General features: G+C 41.8%; 2 protein-coding genes and 1 long non-coding RNA gene across 6 annotated transcripts in view; 1 reads left to right on the plus strand and 2 right to left on the minus strand.

The window, feature by feature from the left end:
* The window catches only part of Galnt11 (polypeptide N-acetylgalactosaminyltransferase 11), a 46,272-nt gene extending 44,207 nt beyond the window's left edge, over positions 1-2,065 (minus strand). The window contains exon 1 of one of the 2 annotated variants that reach the window (XM_020162003.2): positions 1,909-2,065. The gene's annotated coding sequence lies outside the window, so the exon portion shown is untranslated. Of the gene's footprint in view, positions 1-1,617; positions 1,817-1,908 lie in introns of those variants that run through there. The other variant, XM_020162004.2, reaches the window with a different exon arrangement.
* Positions 2,022-19,874, plus strand: part of LOC141418636 (uncharacterized) — an 85,920-nt gene continuing 68,067 nt past the window's right edge. The window contains exons 1-2 of the long non-coding RNA XR_012443307.1: positions 2,022-2,317; positions 16,294-16,438. This is a non-coding gene — a long non-coding RNA (uncharacterized lncRNA). The remainder of the gene's footprint in view (positions 2,318-16,293; positions 16,439-19,874) is intronic.
* Positions 9,397-19,874, minus strand: part of Galntl5 (polypeptide N-acetylgalactosaminyltransferase like 5) — a 108,814-nt gene continuing 98,336 nt past the window's right edge. For all 3 annotated transcript variants that reach the window (XM_074060457.1, XM_074060462.1, XM_020162000.2), the window contains one exon: positions 9,397-11,488. In XM_074060457.1, coding sequence (XP_073916558.1) covers positions 11,303-11,488 — 186 coding nt within the window. In that variant the 3' untranslated portion in view covers positions 9,397-11,302. The remainder of the gene's footprint in view (positions 11,489-19,874) is intronic.

Below are 19,874 nucleotides of genomic sequence, written 5' to 3' on the forward strand. Positions count from 1 at the left end.
AGTCTATAAGGACCACTACAGAGAACACCAAGAGGGCTCGCAGACAGGCAACAATGAGGTGCCCAAAGACTGATGAAGGGCAAGTAGAGCGGTTAGATTTAGCAACTGAGAGGGTATGAAGGTCTTTAAGAAAGCAGTTTTTTCAAATGTGAACCCTTTTGCTGAGGGATGTGGCTCAAGGGCTAAAGTGTCCGTCTTGCAAGTGCAAAGCCCTAAGATCAAACCCCAGTATACCACTAATACACTCCAAAAAATGGAAAGTGTCAAACAGATACCCGTAAACATATACAAAAATGGGCAAATACTGTGGTTCTACTTACAATGAGGTAGCTAGAATAGGAAAATTCGTAAGAGAAAGGAGCCAGAGTGATGAAAAAGTTTTGGAAATGAATAGTAGTGATAATGATACAACATTGTGAATACACTTAAAACTAGTTAAATAATAAACTTCATGCTAGGTACATACTTCACAATAAAAGATGAAAAAGTGAAGTAAAGATGAAACCACACTTTTGGGCCCTAGACCCAAACTCCTTGGTTTCCTCATGTCAGGTCCTCCTAACTCAACCCTACACAACTAATAAGGCAGAGAAAGTAGATTTATCACACTGGCTGGGGAGAGGCCAAAGTAAGCACGCAAACCATCTTCAGCCATCTTTGGGGTACAGACCTGAGTTTTAGCTTTAAATAGACAAAGATTAGGACAGGGGACAGAAGGTATGCATAGTTAAACATCCCTGGTCCCAGGTGTGTTTTAGTGGGTCATTATCTCAGTTCTTGTTTTGGGAGAGGTTATGCAGAAGTTATCACTTGTCCTGAGGAGGCTCTGATGTCCCTGTCCTTTGGTGCAGTTGCCTCCATTCCTCCTTATTATGGATAAGTCTGTTCTTCCTGGATTCCAAGGTGAGTGTAAGGTAAATGACTCAAAGACAGATACAAAATGGAGGCAGGGATGCCAAGCTTTTCTGTGTTTAGTTAATTTGTGGGCCCAAGTTAAGAAGTCAGTGCTTTTCAGCAAAAGCAGTTTAGCACCTTTTACAGAACTTTTTGCAAGAAACAGCACAGAAATTTTTCAGAGAAGTGAAATTGCAAGGAACAGCACAGAAACTGTCAAGAGAAGTGTGGACTGTTTCATGACATTTCACTTGTAAAGCTCAACTGAAAAATACTGCGGGTAGAAAGCACTTTTCTATTTCCTATTTTTCTTAAAGAAAGGTAGATGTTAGTACAGAGCATATGTGGTAAAAGGCAAAAAAATAAATAAAAATACAAGTCAAGTCTGGCCTAAGCTTGTGTTTGGGAGGAGTAACAGAATATTTTGGTGGTATGAACAGCGCCTTCACGATTACACCTTTGTATATTTGAAAAACCAACCAACCATACATGACTGTTTCCCTAAGTAAAAAACACCAGACCAAAATCTCTGATAAAACAAAGCCAGCCCATAACGAGCATATTAATATTCCTCAAGGGGTAAAAATCAGAATTGGGGGGGGTGATATTTTTAACTTATCCGACGGCATGAATTTCAGGTGTACAGGAATTACGCAAGACAAATGCCCCAATTCTTTCCACAACACACTGCAAAGGAAAAAGAGACACGAGAAGCCTACTGACCAAGCGTCACACATGTGGATCTGGCCAACCAATCCTAACAATCATCAAAGTTGTTTGTTTTTCAGAGGAACGAGGTCGTGGGAAAGTCCGCCTGAGTTCGAAACGTTTCCTGTCGTTTCCGGGCAGTGTTTGTTTTCTTCAAGGACTTGAACGCTCGGCCCCCGGCAAAAGCGCTGCGGGAGGCCCGGCTCCGTGAACCGCCCGGACCCCGCACCCCGCCCTGCACGGCCGCGCAGGCCCGGAGCCCCGCGGGGAGACGCGGGCAGTGCCGCCCGCCGGCCGGCTACTCACCGCGACGCCCGCAGCCCAGGATGGCGGCCTTCCGGGGCGCGGGCTGTGGCATCTTCCCTCCCGCCACAGCCCGGGCCGAGCCGCGGCGCGCGAGCGGAGCGGCCGGCCTAACGCGGCCGAGCGGTGGAGCGTGGCGCGCGGAGGAGGGCGCAGAAGCCCAGTCCGCGCGCGCCGCCGCCCCCTGCTGGCGCCACGTCACGGGCGGCGCCGCCCCTGGTGATGACGTCGTCGCCGGCCGACGCCCTGACGTCACGCGGCCTTCGCGCGGCGCCACTCCCAGCCCTGCGGTTGAGGTTTGTCGCCCGCCGGCTTAGGGCTTTTCTAATAAAGAGAAATGTGGAAGAAAATGGGAACAGGGAACGAAGGCTCGCAGCCCTCTAGAGGGAATTTGGCAACGCCTGACAAAATGGTAAGGGCGTGCTACTTTGACCCAGTAATGCCAAATGACGTTGATGAATGTCTTAATATTTAACTGTGGCACCTCTGAAATAAACGCCATCGGTCAAGAATTTATATGTTTCCTTTCTAGGGGGACCAAGCCCGTGTAGGAAGCAATATAGGGGATTTTAGACCTCACACCCAAATTCCTGTGTTCCACGCGTCTGGTCTGACCACCCCCCCCAACATGCCCAATAAAGGGAGGAGTAAGTGAGGGACAGGGAAAGGAATGTCCTACACGCACAAGCAGCCGTGGGAAGAAAGCACTTAAACCATCTTTCCCCAACAGACGTTTGCTTCAGGTTTAAATAGGAGGAGGAATTGGAGGTAAAGGGAGAGGCGTGCATAATTGTCAAGCCGTCCTCTCGCAGCTGGTTCCAGTGGTCACCGGTGGTCTAGCTGGCTGGCAGCTCATTGGCCTCAGGACTTGTTACAAGTGAGGCCTTGCTATTACAGTAACAGTCATTGACGCCTGGCTGGTGGATTGGTGGTGTTTTTGTTTTTATGATGGTACGGGGTTTGAACTTATGGCTTCACACTTGAAAAGCAGGTACTGTATCATTTGAGCCAGCCTGCAGCAAGGTGGTCTGTCTTGAGGAGGTTCTTCTGTTCCTTTGGGGGTGGGGTTAGTAACTTCCACCTCGTACTATAAAGATGTTATCAATCCTGTTCTTCCTGGATTCCAAGGTGATTGCAAAGTGACTACAGAGAGAATAGCTCTCTGTAGACTCGGAGAATAGCTCGGAGCAGTAACAGATTCAAAATGGAGACAGAGGTACCAAGCTTTTCTCCTGTCTTTAGTTAACTTGTGAGCCTAAGTAAGGAGTCACTGCTCCCTCCTCAGCAAAAGCAGCTTTTAAGCACCTGTTGCAGAAGGGAGGAAATTCTGCATCCCTTCTAAATTAGAAATCAGAGGAAAAGGAAAAAAAGAGCAGCACCTGAACCAAATCACAGTGAACTTAAACTGAATGGCTTTAACCACACCACCCAGCAAAGCAGCCACTCTACTGCTTGAGCCACACCTCCAGTTCATTTTGGTCTGGTTATTTTTGAAGATGGGGGTCTCATGAACTATTTCCCCAGGCTGGCCTCAGACTACAATCCTCCCCATCTCAGCCTCTCAAGTACAGACTACAGGCATGAGCCACCAGGGCCTGGCTGATCCCACCCTTCTTGTGCATTAACAGGCTGTAATGTTTTCACTATGACATGTCCCTCACAGGCTCATTTGTCTATTGGGTATATTTAAAAGTGATGTAACATGGCCAGATGCCAGTGGCTCATGACTGTAATCCTAGCTATTCAGAAGGCAGAGATCAGGAGGATCTAGCCCCAGCAAATAGTTCCCCAAGACCCTATCTCAAAAACCCTGCACAAAAATAGGGTTGGTGGAGTGGCTCAAGGTGAAGGCCCAGTGTTCAAGCCCAGTACCGCAAAAAAAAAGTGATGTAACATGTATTTAAATATGCAAATGCGATATGCCAGAAATTATATCCATCCAGCTACCTAAACTTACAATTAAAATTTTTAATGTCCACTTAAACATGTATAGTACAAAGATTTTGATTTTTAAAATTATTAGGCACTGGTAGCTCACGGCTGTGAACCTAGCTACTTGAGAGGCTGAGATTGGGAGGATCAAGATTCAAGACCAGCCTAGGCAAATAGTTCAGGAGACCCCCCCATCTCCAAAATAACCAGAAGAAAATGGACTGGAGGTGCAGCCCCAGTGGTGGAGCACCTACTTTGCAAGCGTGAAGCCCTGAGTTCAAACCTGTGACACCAAAAAATATATATATATACATATATATATATTTTAGAGTTTAAAGACCAGAGCTGTAGGGCCTTGCTGATCCAAAAGTGATCTCATGACAAACTACATCCATATCACTTGAGTTCTTCTGAGAAGTGATAAATCTTAGACTCCACCCCAAACTTACTTAAATCTGAATTTTACCCAAAGCTCCAGGAGATTTATATACACATTAAATTTTAAACCATGCTCTAAAATGGGTATGTTGCAGGCACCTGTAATCCCAGCTATTCGGGAGGTGAAGGCAGGTTGATTTTGAATTCAAGGCTAGCCCAGGCAAAGCTAGCAAAACCCTACAAAAAATAAAAACAAAAGGGCTGGGACATGGCTCAAATGAAAAGTGCTTGCCTAGCATGCTCAAAGCCCTGGGCTTAACCACCCAGTACACACACACACACAAGCTCTTCAGTACAATCAGTGCCTGTAAGTTTCCATTGCTTCTCCTTCCTGTGTCTCTTCACTTGGTAGTGCCACATATTTAAATGTTTGCCAATCTGACCTGTATGAAGTGGATATTTATTGCTAGTATTTTAAACACCCATCCCACCACATGTTCAATTGTCACCCATTAGAGATTGAAGAGCCGGGGCTGGTAGAGTGCCTGCCTACTAAGCATGAGATCCTGAGTTCAAACCCCAGTACTATCCAGAAAAAGAATTGCATTATTGTAAGTGAAGATCTGGATTAGCTCCAGTTTTTCACTGTTGTGAAGAATAACCCTGAAATGATCTTTACCATTTATCACTGTGGATAACAGAATCTTTGAGACCAGGCTGACTAGAATATGGGCTGTGTTGTTTTTTTTGACCCTGGATACAGTCACCAGATGAAATTTGATGTTTCAAATAGGCTGTCCTGAAATTTGAATTTCAAATAAAGAATAATTTTGCGGCATAAGTATGTCCTATGCAATATCTGAATATACCTGTCTTAGTCTGCTTCTATTGTTTGTATCTGAGACTTGCCAATTTAAAAATAAGAGAAATTTTCTCAAATTCTGGTGCTGTGAGGCTCAAGATTAAAAGGGCTGACAAGTTTGGTTGTCTGGTGAGAGATGCTTTCTACTTCCATTATGGCACCTGGGATAGTGCAACCTCTGGAGAGAAGGAACACTGTGGCCTCATGTGACAGAAACCGGAAAGGCAAAAGAGGATGACCAGCCTTTTATAAGGACACTTCATCCTACTCATGGGAGCTCCACTTTATGCCGTAATTACCTCTTGAAGACCCCAACTAGTAATAGTAATGTAAGAGATGCTCAAGTTGCTTTTGCTGAAAAGTACTGACTCCTTACTTGAGCCCGCAAAATAACTAAAAACAGGAAAAGCTTGGCATCTGTCTCCATTTTGTATCTGTCTTTGCTCTGAGCCATTCTCTTTACAATCACTTTACAATCACCTTGGATTCCAGAAAGGACAGTACTGATAACATCTTTATGACAAGGGACTGAAACTTCCCATAAGGAACAGTGGAACATGCAGGACAGACCACCCCTCCAAATGAGGACACTTACGTGTAATGATGAGGCTGCATCCCGGAGCAGGAGCAATCATCTCACGGGAACCAGATTGTTCCCCTCAAGTGATGACAGTGATAACCTTCTCCAGAACCCCTCTGGGAACCCTTGGACTGAGGTAATGGTCATCCAGAACACACCTATGACTGGGATTGTTTAACTATGCATACCTTTATCCCCTGCCCCCCAGTTCTTTTGTCTACTTAAACCTATAGCTCATGTCTGTACCCCAAAGATGGCTGAAGATGAGCTGAGTGCTTACTCTGCCTCTTCCCATGGCATGTCATGAGTCATGTAATAAATCTTTCTCTGCCTTCACCATGCCTCTTTGTTTGGTGTTTAGGGGCAGGTGATGGGACCTGGCATGGAATCTCATGTCAGGAATGAGATGGAGTTTGGGCCTTGGGTCCAAAACTCCGGTTTCACTAATATACTAGCAATTAAGAGTCAACATAAATTTTGGAGAAGACACATTTAAACTATAGCTGTACTTATGCTATTACTCATTAAACAATAAGTTTATTTGAAACTCAAATTTAACCCAACATTTTGTATTTTTATGGAACTGGGATTTGAACTCAGAGCTTCCTGTATGCAAAGCAGGTGCTCCATCACTTGAGCCACACCTCCAGTCCCTTTTTCTTTGGTTATTTTGGAGATCCAGGGTCTCTCAAACTATTTTCCAGAGCTGGCCTCAAACAACAATCCTCCTTATCTCAGCCTCCCAAGTAGCTAGGATTACAGGTGTGAGCCACTGGCTCCCAGCTACATCTTATATTTTTATTGACTAAATCTGACAACTCTAACCCTGGGCAAATTCTAACCTGAGTTTTCTTAACTGTGAAATGGTGATAATAGGACTTGTAAAGTAGTAAGGTTGTTTTGGCAAAATGAATAATGCAGAGTACTTACTAGAGGCCTGAAATATTGTGAGAACTCAGTGATAGCTATTGTGATTCCACATAGATGTGTCTTAGAATAAATTTCCGGAAGCATGCACTGGTTACAGAACAAACCTTAGTTATTTTTGTGACTCAGTGGATGAAAGTAGTGAGGACCCCTCTCCAGTGTGAAAGGTACCAACCTCAGCCCCCTGCCAAGCCAGAAATGCCTTACTCCTCACTCCCTTCTGAACCTCATGTGGTCTCTTACACAAACCCCCATCCCATGGGCACTGCTGAATCAGGACTCCCCCTGCCCCCTGACAGTCTGTTGTGACTTCAAACTTCAGGTTGTTCACCCAACCCAGCTGGTCCTGTCAGCTCCAACTCCTCCCTTGGGAACCCTTGCTCCTCTGCAGCACAGCACAGTAGCACCACCCTGGCTGGAGCTTCTTCATGAGCTGTCACTAACACCCTCTGTGACTTACAAGTGTGATCATAAGTCGGGGAGAAAAGTGTTACTGGGAACCTAGATCTATGGCATGAGAGAAAGAAGACACACATACATGAAACCAATCAGGTTAACAATCCCAGGCCATTGATTTTTGCGTGTATGTGTGTAGTGCTGGGGATGGAATCCAGGGCCAGGGCCTTGCCTGTGCTAGGCAGGCACTCTACCACTGAGCTACACTCCCAGCCCTCTAGGCATTGAATTTGATTGAAAGTGTGAACTCAGTCTTTTGTGCTAAAATGTTAAATGTATTTTCTCCTGGCTGTCCAATGAGAGACCTGCAAACAAGGCCAACATAAGAGCACACCCTTATGTTCAATGTGTTGTCTCCAAACACCATTTCTTACTGAAAAAAGCCAGGTATCTGCAGAGAAATGGGTGATTCCAGGTCTGAAGACTCTGGGAATCTGTTCATGCAGACAGGGCACCCTGTGCTTCTCCCCCAGCCCTAGCCTAACAGTCAAGAGTCAGAGCATAGGAAGACAACAGGGTACAACATGGGAAGTGTCAGGAGAGCTTGGGCCAGAGCCATAGAACAGCTCAGATAGGAAAAGCCAAAATCAGAAGCAGAAAGGAGGAAGTGGCTTGGAAGGACAGAAGAGCCACAGGAACAAACTGGCAAGCCTCCCTGGAAAACTTAACCAAGATGCCCAAGCAATTAAATTGGACATCAGATGCTCAGCAACTTAACTGAGCAAGGAGGCATCCCCAGAATCTATATTGACAGCAAGAAAGGAGCTTGGTCCAAGTCAGTGTGCACCAATCATGGCTTTCTGTGAATGTCTTCCTGGGGCATCCTCGATAGCTCATCGGGTTAGAGTAGAAATTGGGTTGGAAAAGGGGGAAAGGCACTCCAGAGATATAAGCCACACTTAGCATATTTCTCATTGCATTTCACTTAATTCCATGATGCTCCAAACTTGTCTTCTGGTGCTACTATGTTGAAGGACTTGGGGGACTTTCTCACCCTTTATAAATAAATATGATCTTGTTCCCTTTCGTCATTCAGATCTGGGAAGACAGTATCCAAATACCACTGAAATGATTTGCAACCCAATTGTTTCCTTAACTCAACACGCTCACTAATGTTTCCATAGCTCATGAATTTCAAAGAAGGATTTCGAAGAAAAAACTTCTCCTAAATGAAAATAAAGAGTCATTTCATTAAACCAAACCAACCTTTGGTAATCAGATCATGATGTCAAACACAGCAGTGTATATTTTCATCGTCTGAACTAAAAATATACCACCTTCTATGTGGGGGACAAGAGCAGAGTCCCATCACGCAAGCTCAGATTTACTCACCACACACAGCTATGGTGTGTGCTGTGGCACCATAGTAGATGACACAGTGGAATCCAGAAAGATGGTATCCTGCTTCTCAGGAGACAAAGAATCACAGCTGCCCCATCGTAGTGGCCCCTTTCTCCTACACTCTCAATACTCAAGTACAAGACTACCCAACCCCTGGTCCCAATTAATTCTTCCACTTTTTCAGAATGAGGCAGATGTGATGGTTAAGGGGAAGCAGACTCTGGGAAGGCACAGCTTAGGTTCCAATACTGGCTCTTCCATTAATTACCTGTGACCTTTGGCAAGTTGTTCCATGAGGCTGTTGTGAGGACTGAGTACTTAGCATAAAGTCCCTGGGAGAGGAAGGCTAGTGTGTGGCAAGCATCAGGCCTGTGTTGGTCCTTATCACCACCCTTGGTTGGATTTTTATGTACCTGGACTTAAGTACTAAAGATAAATGCCAAATAGATTACTTGGTCCCATGTTAAAAGAAACATTATAAGCAGACCAAGGGCTCTCTGAAAGCACAACCCTTGTATTTTCATCTGTGTATCTCCAGTGCCTGGCACATAGAAGTGAGAAAGGGAGCTTCCTTATCCAAATTAGTGTGTTATGAGCATGCCACGTTGGAGTCTCCCTAAGGATTCTTGACCACTGTAGGCCTTTGCTACAGTATTCTTCCACCTAGTTCCCAGGGTGGATTGGTGCAGGGGATGGGCAGAAAGTCAGGGGAGGGTGTCATCATTTGACAGCGAAGGCCTAGAAGTCCTTAGGCAACATCTCTGGATCCAAAGCCCTCTCTTCTACCATGCCACTTACCAAATTACCAAATTTCCCAATGTGTTATGTCATATAATCTTCTGATTTTGTACCTAACATCGTATGCTTTTAAATTAACTTTTTGCCAGCGTATCATTTATGAAATTTAGTAAACTACTTAGTAATTGCTATATTCAATTCAACTGCCAAGATCTATGACTAGAGTTCATAGTGATAAAAAATTAACAATGTGACAATAAGCTCAAGATCTCTCATAACTAAATGCAATTTAAAACAATAAGATATCATTTTAACACTTGAATTACAACCAATGTGGGGAGATAGGCCCTTTTACATTCTATGACAGTAGAGATGACAGTGTAGACAGTGAAGGGCAGTTTGGGTACTATCCATTGGGATTTAAAATGCATTAACTAATTCCCAGAAATTTCATGTCTGGAGATTTATTCCAAAGATATAGTCGCACAAATGTGTAAGAAGGTATGTGTGAAAGATGTTCATTTCAGTATTATTAAGAAATCTAGCTGGTGGAATGGCTCAAGTTGTAGAATGTCTGCCTAGCAAGTTTGAGGCCCTGAGTTCAAACCACAGCACTGTAAAAAAAAAAAAGATAAATCTAAAAAAATCAGGATGATCAGAATGTTTATCAATAAGGAACATTTATCAATGGGATCAGTTTTTGTAGATCCATGCAAAGGGGCTACTTAAAAGAAAGATAGTTTTATATGTTCTGATTTTGAAAGGTAATTTTGAAATGTATTTTCAAAATACAGTGATAGATGAAAAAATTTCAGAACAAAATATCGTATGAATCTAGTCACATAAAAGAAGCTGGGCATGGTAATGCACTCTGTGATCCCAACACTAAGGTGGCTGAGGCAAGAGGGTCACAAGTTCGAGGCCAGCCTGGGGTGACCTAAAAAGACCGTGTCTCAAACAAAGCAAAAATTTTTTTCTGGTGTGCATATGTATTAACAAGCAACAATGAAAAGTAATTCAGCATTCATGAATTATGTAATTTAATTCTACTCATTTTAACTATAGAAAGGGAATAATAGAGTATATATTTTGTGTTGCATTTGGCTACTTTCATTCATCATTACAACTTTAATATTGACCCATTCTACTGTACATATACCTGCAGTTGGTGAATTTTCATTGCTGTATAGAATTATAGTGACTAAGTTTATCAAAGCTACCCATTCTGCTCTTATTGCACATTTGGGTTGTGTTCAGTTTGGGCTAACACAAACAATGCTGTGCATAAAAATCCTTGCTTTTATGTCCTGCCACACATTAGCATGTTTTTCTGTACTGAGTTCACTAAATGGAATTGCCGGGACTTAGGGCATTCGTATCTTACTTTACTAGATACTGCCAAACTGATTCAAAAGTGAGCTTATAATAATCAACATTCCCTATTGCTTACTAACAGTTGGTCCTGTCAGACTTTAAAGTTTGCCAACCTACATAGTAATGTTTATATACACCATCTCAATGAGCTTTTAATGGACATTTCTCTAATCAAAAACTACACTGCATACTTTAAAACTAGAATTACAGAAATCTAAGATAAAGACCAGGACATATAGGTTCTTATGTTTTTGTCCATTTGTCCAAAGTGAGGTCTTCTTGGGACTCCTGTCCTTGTGCCTGGCATCTGGATGTGATGTGCATGCACCCTTGATGTCCCGGCATGGTCTTAACCCATACTGACATGCATGAATGGAAGAGCAAGCTTTGATATAGAAATCTTTAACTGTTGTTAGAAAAGGGGTACGCAGTCCAGAGGCCAGCAGCATTCATGATTCATGTCACTTGGTATCGTGATAGTGTATGTGTATGGGAGACACCTGGGGATGGGGTAGGGACAGGCCATCTTCTTTGGGAGTAAGAAAGAGTAATTCCCTGGAGGGAGGATTAGATCTGGGGCGGGGGACATATTGGCTGATTTATTTCTGAGAAACTTGAATTTCCCTGGAAATTAAAACTTTTTAAATGAGATATAAGGATAGCAGCTTAGAATTAACAAGAATAGGGTTGGGGATGAGTGAGTGAGTCGTTGAAGGGGCATCGTTAAGTTACAGAAAACAGAAAAGCATAAGATTTAGAGCTGGAAAGGCAACAGAAGACGTCTTGTGAACAAACCCTGTTCCATGCTCTCAAACATTGCTCCACAGCAGAGATGTGCTGCTCACCTTGTATTCATCCAGCCAAACATGCACCAGTCTCAGATAGTTATGGGATATAGCTTTCTTGATTTCAGGGTTCATCTCAGAAAGCTGCTTACTGATATGGCCCACCCGAGAGCAAGGAATTATGAAAAGTTGGCCTCCACACATCCAGACCTTGACAAAAAAGCAAGACCAAAATTAGGTATTTTTGTTCGTAATAGGCAACTGGTACATTTTTTCCAAACATAATAATAGCTACTGGTTATTAAGATTATTATTTCACTTAATTCTGACAATAGCCTTACAGTGTAGACACTGTGATTACCCCATTTCACAGATAAGAGAACTAACACATAGTGTGATTAAGAAGTTTGCCCAAGGACACAAAACATTAAGTGGTAAAACACAGGATTCAAATTTAGGAAGTCTGGTCTGAGAGCCCACATTCTGAATACCAAGCAACTCTCCTAGTAGGTATTGCTAGATGTAAGCAGGTAACCAGAGAAATGCCAGCCCTGACTGAATTCAATTATTTGTTCATCCTTTGTTGTACTTAAAACACCTTACAACACTTATTTTTAATCAGTGCTTTTTTTACTACATACACTTTTTACTGTATGATCATTGAAAAGTTATCAAATATAGGAAAGTACACAGGAAAACAAAATTTACTTCTCATCCCAACATTCTGAGTTAGTATAACTCAGGTGTGCATGTAAACACTGAAACACACACAACATGAAGGTAACTTGCTTTTTTCATTTGGTGTTATGTGAATTTATTTTAAAAGTCTTAGTTGTTGGACATTTTGGTAGTTTCCAATTTTATTATCAAAATTAGCACAAAGATTGTGCTCATAAATCTTGTGTGGGTGGTTTGTCCATCTGGCAGTATATTTACCATGATTCTTCTGTTTACTTGAATTCAGTTGCTCCTGGTCCTCAGTACACCAACACCAGCACTGCTTGGCAACTTGATAGAAATGCAAATCTTTAGGGGCTGAGTACAAGCAATCTGTATTTTAACCAGTTTTTGTGTGTGTGTGTGGTATTGGGCCTACACCTTGAGCCACTCCACCAGCCCTTTTTTGTGATGGTTGTTTTTGAAGATAGGGTCTCACAGAACTATTTGCCTGTGGCTAGCTTTGAACCTCAATCCTCCTGATCTCTGCCTCCTGAGTAGCTATGATTACAGGTGTGAGCCAACAGTGCTGGGGTTAACCAGCTCTTTATGTGATTTTTATGCACACTCAGGTTTGATAGCCCCTGTTCTAATTGATCAAGACTATAAATTCCAGTTTTGCAGCTATTTTAAGGAAATCCAGTTAATCATTGGGTAACAGTTATAGAAAATTAAGACTTTGCTAAAGCACTACTTGGAAGTATTATGGTGAGTTATATTGCTCAGTTGGTAAGAATGGATATTTAAGAAAATGGAAAAGTTCAGTCACTCAAGAGATGATGTTAGAGAAATTGGGAAATCAGAACTTCTGAAATAACATGAGCCCTAATGACTGATACACCAACCTCTATGTTCTTTAGAAACACCAGAAATCCCCCTATAGGATGTCTCGAAGCTCCTTCAAATTCCTTTTTTGGAACATATGGCACAGAAGTAAACGCCTTAGGCCTGAAATCCTAAGAATTTTGTTGTTATTTTGCAGCAGTGGAGATTGAACCCAGGGCCTCACGCATGCTGGGCATGCCCCTGGTCTTTGTTTGTTTTTGTGGTACTGGGGCTTGAAGTCAGGGCCTACACTTTGAGCCACTCCACCAGCCCTTTTTGATGATGGGTTTTTTCAGGACAGAGTCTCACGAACTATTTGCCCATGTTGGCTTTGAACCATGATCCTCCTGATCTCTGCTTCCTGAGTAGTTAGGATTACAGGCATGAGCCACTGTGCCTGGCTTGTTTTTTGTTTTTGTGATAGGGTTTCATTACTTTTCCCAGGCTGGCCTCAAACTCACCATCCTCCTTTTTCTGCCTCCTGAGTAGCTGGGACTGCATGTGTGTACCACCCACATCTAGCTAAGAATTAGGTTCTTGGGCCGACAGAGCGGCTCAAGTGGTAAGATTGCATGCCTAGCAAGCGTAAGGCCCCTAAATACTCCAGTGCCACAAAAGAAGAAGAAGAATTAGGTTTTTTTATAGCCCAGCCAACCAGCCAGTACTTATGGACACACCTGTTCTCTCTGACCTCATTTTCATCAGGAATTGGAAGATAAGTGGTTATTGATTTAGAGTTTTCTTCTGGGTACTTAGTAGATATTCAGCAAAAGTCAACAAGATATGAGCTATTTATAATGCTTTATCTTTTTAAAAGTAAAGACCTTGAATAGCCAAAGCAATCCTGAGCAAAAAGAGCAATGCTGGAGGTGTCACGATACCTGACTTCAAGCTATACTACAGAACCATAATATTAAAAACAGCATGGTACTGGCACAAAAACAGATATGAAGACCAGTGGAACAGAATAGAAGACCTGGACAAACCCACACGGATCCAGCCATCTGATTTTTGACAGAGGAGCCCACTGTTAGTAGGAATGTAAATTAGCGCAACCACTATGGAAAGCAGGATGGAGGTTCCTCAGAAAACTAAAAATAGACTACCATATAATATAGTAATGTGACTCCTTGGAGTATACTGAAGTAATGTAAGCCAGGATTCAATAGCGCCACTTGCATACCCATGTTTATTACAGCACCATTCATAATAGCCAAGCTTTGGAAACAGCCCAGGTGAATGGATTAAGAAAATCCATTAAGAAAATATGGTATAATGTACACAATGGAGTATTATTCATCCACAAGGAAGAGTGAAATTATGAAATTAAGTTCTTTGCAGGTAAATGGATGGAACTGGAAATCATGTCAAGCAAAGTAAGCCAGGTTCAGAAAGATAAAGGTCACATGTTTTCTCTCGTATATGGAAGCTAGACCTAAAACAATAAATGTATATATAAATACATATGTGATATTATATGCATATATGTACATGAGAGAGAGAGATAATAGGATTGTAATAGTGAGTCTGTCTGAGGGGAACTTGGGGAGGTGGGAGAGGAAGAGAGAATGATAGAGAATGAGTAGTATTAGAATACATTGCATCCGTGTATGAGGATAGTGTAAGGAAATTCACTGTAAGCTGTTGAATAATGGGTGAGCAGCTCAATAGAGAAAAAGTAAATAATAGAGGTGTTACTCTGATTAAAGGACAATATATGCATGTGTGAAATACCAAGGTAAAATCCCCTCGAACAATCAATATACACTTGAAATATGAAGGACAGAAAGGTAAAGCAGGTCATATCCAGGGGTGGGTACCAATGAAAGGGAGAGGGTGAAAGAAGGCAAATAAGGTAAATGTAGTTTGTATAGAATTAGAATAATGAAAAAGGAGGGGGGGAATCTAATTAACATACATTGTAAGCACATATGTGAATGTCACACTGAAACCCTCCCCCCTCTTCAATTAACACATGCTAATTTTAAAAAAGCCTGTGGAAAAACAAAACAAATTGAAGCAGTAGACTTTTGTACAAAATCTTCATCGGTCCCAGATGGTTGCTTGTTTTGTCTTGATTTAGTCTCAGAAGGGACATGATCCATCTGGACATGCGTTTTGTTCTTCTCATGGTTTGTGGAGGTGATGGTCAACATTCTTCCACAGACAGACTGTTGGAAGTTGTCTCTGCATCTTCCACTTTCCTGCTGAGAGTTGATATCGTGTAGCCATTAAGAACATAGAATTTGGATCCAGTCCTCCTGGTTCAAATCCAATATGAGCTGAGTGGCCTGGGACAAGTTACTCAACCTATTTGTGCCTCCGTTTTTTTCATCTGTAAAATGAGAATAACCACAGTCCCAACTCCCTGGGATTATCATGAGGATTAAATAATTTGATATTTGTAAAGCACATAGAGTTCGTGTTTATAAATCAAGAGTAAATCTCTGTTGTACTGAAGCATGGCAGATTGTAAAAGTGGCCACAAATTCTTTTTTATTGTATTGTTTATATTTCAATTTCTTATCTCTGATCTTAGCCTCATGATTTTCTCTGCTAGTGGGACATCAACACATACAATGCAGGCAGATGCTTGAAAAGTGTTTGCAATACAGTGAGTCTTGCTGTCTCTTGCTACTTTTGAGAACCTTGCAACCTCTTCAGTCTGCTAGCCTTCTCAGCACTGAGACACAAATGGCCAAGTGGTTCCCATTGCCCCAGCTGTCACTGAGCTAATTCCTAGTCATATAATGGAAGCCATCCTAGACCACCCAGCACAAGCTGAGCTTCCAGGTAAGCAGATATAGAAGCAACACCAGTAGAGAGCAGACATTCTAGCTAAGACCAGAACCACTTTAGTGACACAATGAATTGGGAGAAATAAAATTGCTTGTAGGGATTTGTTTGGTGGTATGGGGGTTTGAACTCAGAGCTTCATTCTTGCAAAGCAGGCACTCTACCACTTGAGCTATACCTCTAGTCCATTTTCCTCTGGTTATTTTTGAGATGGGGGTCTCACAAACTATTTGCCTAGGTTGGCCTCCAACCATGATCTTCTAGATCTCAGACTCTTCCAAGTAGCTAGGATTACAGGTGTGAGCCCCCAGTGCCTAGTCTGTTTGTAGTTTTAAGCTAATGCATTTTGGTATAGTTTGTTACACAGCCAAAGCTAATTGACACATGAGGCAGCATTGTTCCACTAACACTGGCTTTATTTATTCAAATAAAGGAGATCTCCATCCATTTAGCTGTTCATTGCAGAAACTTGGAGCTACAGAATGGAATCCTGTTCAATAAACATTGGCTCACTCCCCCAACCCTTACCTTGGGGCAGAGAACACTTCCCTGACACATGGTCTGTGAGCTTTTATGTTCAACATGCTTTGGCCTGGGAAATTTGAGCCCATGTCATGCACACTGTGCGTTGAATATACTGTGTGGTTTGACTTTACTTTTGAATTTTTGCCATTCAGTGTGAGAAGAATATGCTCTGAGTTGCTGCTACTCCCAGAAATGATGATTGGACTTAGATTGAACCCAGAAACTAAAGCATAGCCCAGTCTAACCTCTGTGCTGAGACACAGCTAACTGGCCACCGTGGACATGTGAAGGAGAAAGGTAAATGCTACTGTTCCAAGCTACTCATTTTTGATGTGGTTACACAGCATCATTGTGGCAATAGCTGACTGAGTCCTAAAATTTTCAGCAATAGAGATTCTTTTATTTAAACATTTTTATTAGTATATGATAGTTGGGCAAAGGATTTTATTATGACATTTCCATATTAAGATATGTTATACCTCAGTTTGGTTCATGCCCTCCATTAGTCTCCTTCCTACCCCATTCCCCTTTTTAAAATAACTTCAATAGGTTTTAATGTTACATATTCATATGTGTTTAGAAAGCATATCAGCCGTTTTCACCCTCCTTTACCCTCTTCATTTACCCTCCCCCTCCCACTACTAGTGTCCTCCCCTTAACATGACCTGTTTTATATTCCTGCCTTTCATTGTTTAAGTGTCTGTTTGTTATTCAGTGAGGATTTTGCCTTGGTATTTTACCTGTAAATATATTGCGCTTAAATCAGTCTAACCCCCTCTGCTATTCTTCCTCATCCTTTTCCCCTCTAACCTGCATTGTTTAATAGTTTTCAATGTGTTTCATTGTGTCTTGTTCCTGTACACATGTGATGTATTTCATTACTACTCACTCTATCATTCTTTTCTTCTTTTTCTCCTCCCTCAGTCTCCTCCAACAGTCCCACTTTTGGGTACATGCTATATATATACTTTTATGTATATATGATAATGCTTGTATTTGTATTGGATCTGTCTTTCATCTATGGGTGAAAACATGCTATCTTTGTCTTTCTGAACCTGGCTAATGTCACTTAAGATGATGTTCTCCAGTGCCATCCATTTACCTGCAAATGACAAAATTTCATTTTTTATGGCTGAATACAATTCCATTGTGTATAAATATGACATTTTCTTAATCCATTCACCAGTTGTAGAGCATCTAGGCTATTTCCTTAGCTTGGCTATTGTGAATAATGCTGCAATAAACATGGTGTGTGCCAGTGTCTTTATTGTAATCTGACTTACATTCCTTCAGGTATATGCTTAGGAGTGGTATTGCTGAATAAATATGGTAATTCTATTTTTAGTCTTTTGAGGAGCTTCCATACTGTTTTTCATAGTGGTTGTATTAATTTATATTCCCACTAACAGTGTATGGGCACATTCTCACCAGAATTTGTTGTTGTTTGTTATTGATAACTGTCATTCTAACAGGAGTGAGGTGGAGTCTTAATGTGGTTTTGATTTGCATATCCTTAATGAACAGGGATGTTGAGCATTTCTTCATGTGTTTTTGGCCATTTGTACTTCTGCCTTTGAAAAAAGCTGTTGAATTCATTTGCTCATTTCTTCATTAGGTCATTAATTCTTTGGGAGTTTAATTTTTTGAGCTCCCTGTAAATTCTGGTTATTAATCCCTTCTCAGATGTATAGTTGGCAAAGATTTTTCCCCATTTTGTGGCCTGCCTCATCAGTCTAGCAACTATTTCCTTTGCTCTGCAGAAGCTTTTTAGTTTCATGTAGTCCCATTTGTCAATCCTTTTCTCTTGGTTGCTGAACCACTGGAGTTCTATTTAGGAAGCTATTGCCTATGTCTATACATTCCAGTATGTTCTCTCCTTTTTCCAGTAGTTTCAAAATTTCCGGCCTTATATTAAGGTCTTTGATCCACTTTGAATCGATATTTGTACACGGTGAAAGACATGGATCTAGTTTCAGTTTTCTATATGCAGATACCCAGTTTCCCAAGAACATTTGTTAAAGAGGCTGTCTTTTCTTCATGGTATGTTTTGAGCAGCTTTGTCAAAAATCAGGTGGGTGTAGCTGCATGGATTCATATCTGAGTCTTCTATTCTGTTCTATTAGTCTTCATATATGTTTTTGTGCCAGTACCATGCTGTTTTTATTGCTATGGCTCTGTAGTGTAAAGCAGGTATTGTGATACCTGCAGTATTGCTCTTTTTGCTCAGTATTGCCTTGGTTATTTGTGGTCGTTGGTGGTTCCATATGATCTTTATGGTGGATTTTTCTCTTTCTTTTTTGTCAGTACTGGGGTTTGAATTCGGGGCCTCACATTTGCTAGGCAGGCTTTCCACCACTTGAGCCACTCTGTCAGCATTTTTTTGTGTTAGGCATTTTTGAGATAGAGTCTTGCCAACTATTTGCCTGGCTTGACTTTGAACCGAGATCCTCCTGATCTGTGCCTCCTGATAGCTAGGATTATGGGTGTGAGCCACCAGCACCTGGCTACGGTTGATTTTTCAATCTCTGTGTGGAATGCCATTGGAATTCTGAGTGGACAGGCCAAGGAGAAGCAGTGAAGAGTTATGGTCAGCATAGGAGAATGAGTGTTGAGGGACTTGTTTAATCCATTATGGAGATGTATGACAATTTGCTTCATCATTTCTCTACTAGGGGCATGTGATTTGTTTTCACATCACAGCATCCAAAGGGTTTAGCAATCTTGGTTGGAATCTAAGTTGGCATCTGTATCTAGTCCAGAAGTGAGGCTGGCAGATGGGGTTCCCTAAATGGTTATCCTTGAAATGGATGGAAGGGCCCCACTTCTTGGAACAGCACACATTGGCAACTCTGGGGATGCCAGGATGGAGTGCAGATGCTAGAGAGATGGGATTAGCTAAGACTGCAAGTTATTAGGGGCTGTTGAAGGCCAGCTAGAGAAATTGAGGTGCAAGTTTTAAAGCTTGGTTATCAGAGACTGGTTGTGAAGCCACAGCTTTATGGGCATCCAGTGAACCATCACTTTCCATGAGCAACAGAGCCACTGGGCTCTGGGCAGCTAAAACAAACAGAGCACTGGCGGCATCCAATCCATTGCCAGTCTCAGCTAGATGTGACTCAGAAACAGGGTAGAGCTGATCTAGTGGGGCCCAAATCCCGAAGATGAATAGATAGTATGAGGCAGGAAGCAATTGGTTTGGGGCATAGAACTTACAAGTAATGTGAATTGGGGAACTTACTCAACCTCTTTGTGTCTCAGTTTCCCATTATAAATAGGAGATAAGGGTTGTATCTTCCTTTGTTATAAGGATTAAATGAGTTACTATCTGTATGATTTTAGAGCAGTGTGTGTTAGACATAGTGAGAATTTTAAAAATAAAGTGCATTTTATCCTTTACATTCTAAATGTTATTTCTTTGGTGATATAATCTAAAATACACACCTCCAACATAAGGCTAGGTTCCCCTTTGATATGATCTCATAGCATTCTGTATTTCTTCATTGTGTTCATCAAAAATAAAATTAAGTAACTGATACTACAATAGAGAAGGCTGATGACATAAGAAACCTCTTTTGTATTGTATATTGTTGTGTTTTGGCACCATGCTTTCTACATAGAAGGCGCTCCATAGATATAATTGAGTGAATGAGTGAGGATGCCTAGCACGTGGCACAGCGTGACTCAAAGGAAAATCTCCTTGAATGATGGCTGAATTGAATTTGAATAGAGCGCT

Source organism: Castor canadensis, chromosome 2 (assembly GCF_047511655.1).
Source record: "Castor canadensis chromosome 2, mCasCan1.hap1v2, whole genome shotgun sequence".
Taxonomy (NCBI): domain Eukaryota; kingdom Metazoa; phylum Chordata; class Mammalia; order Rodentia; family Castoridae; genus Castor; species Castor canadensis.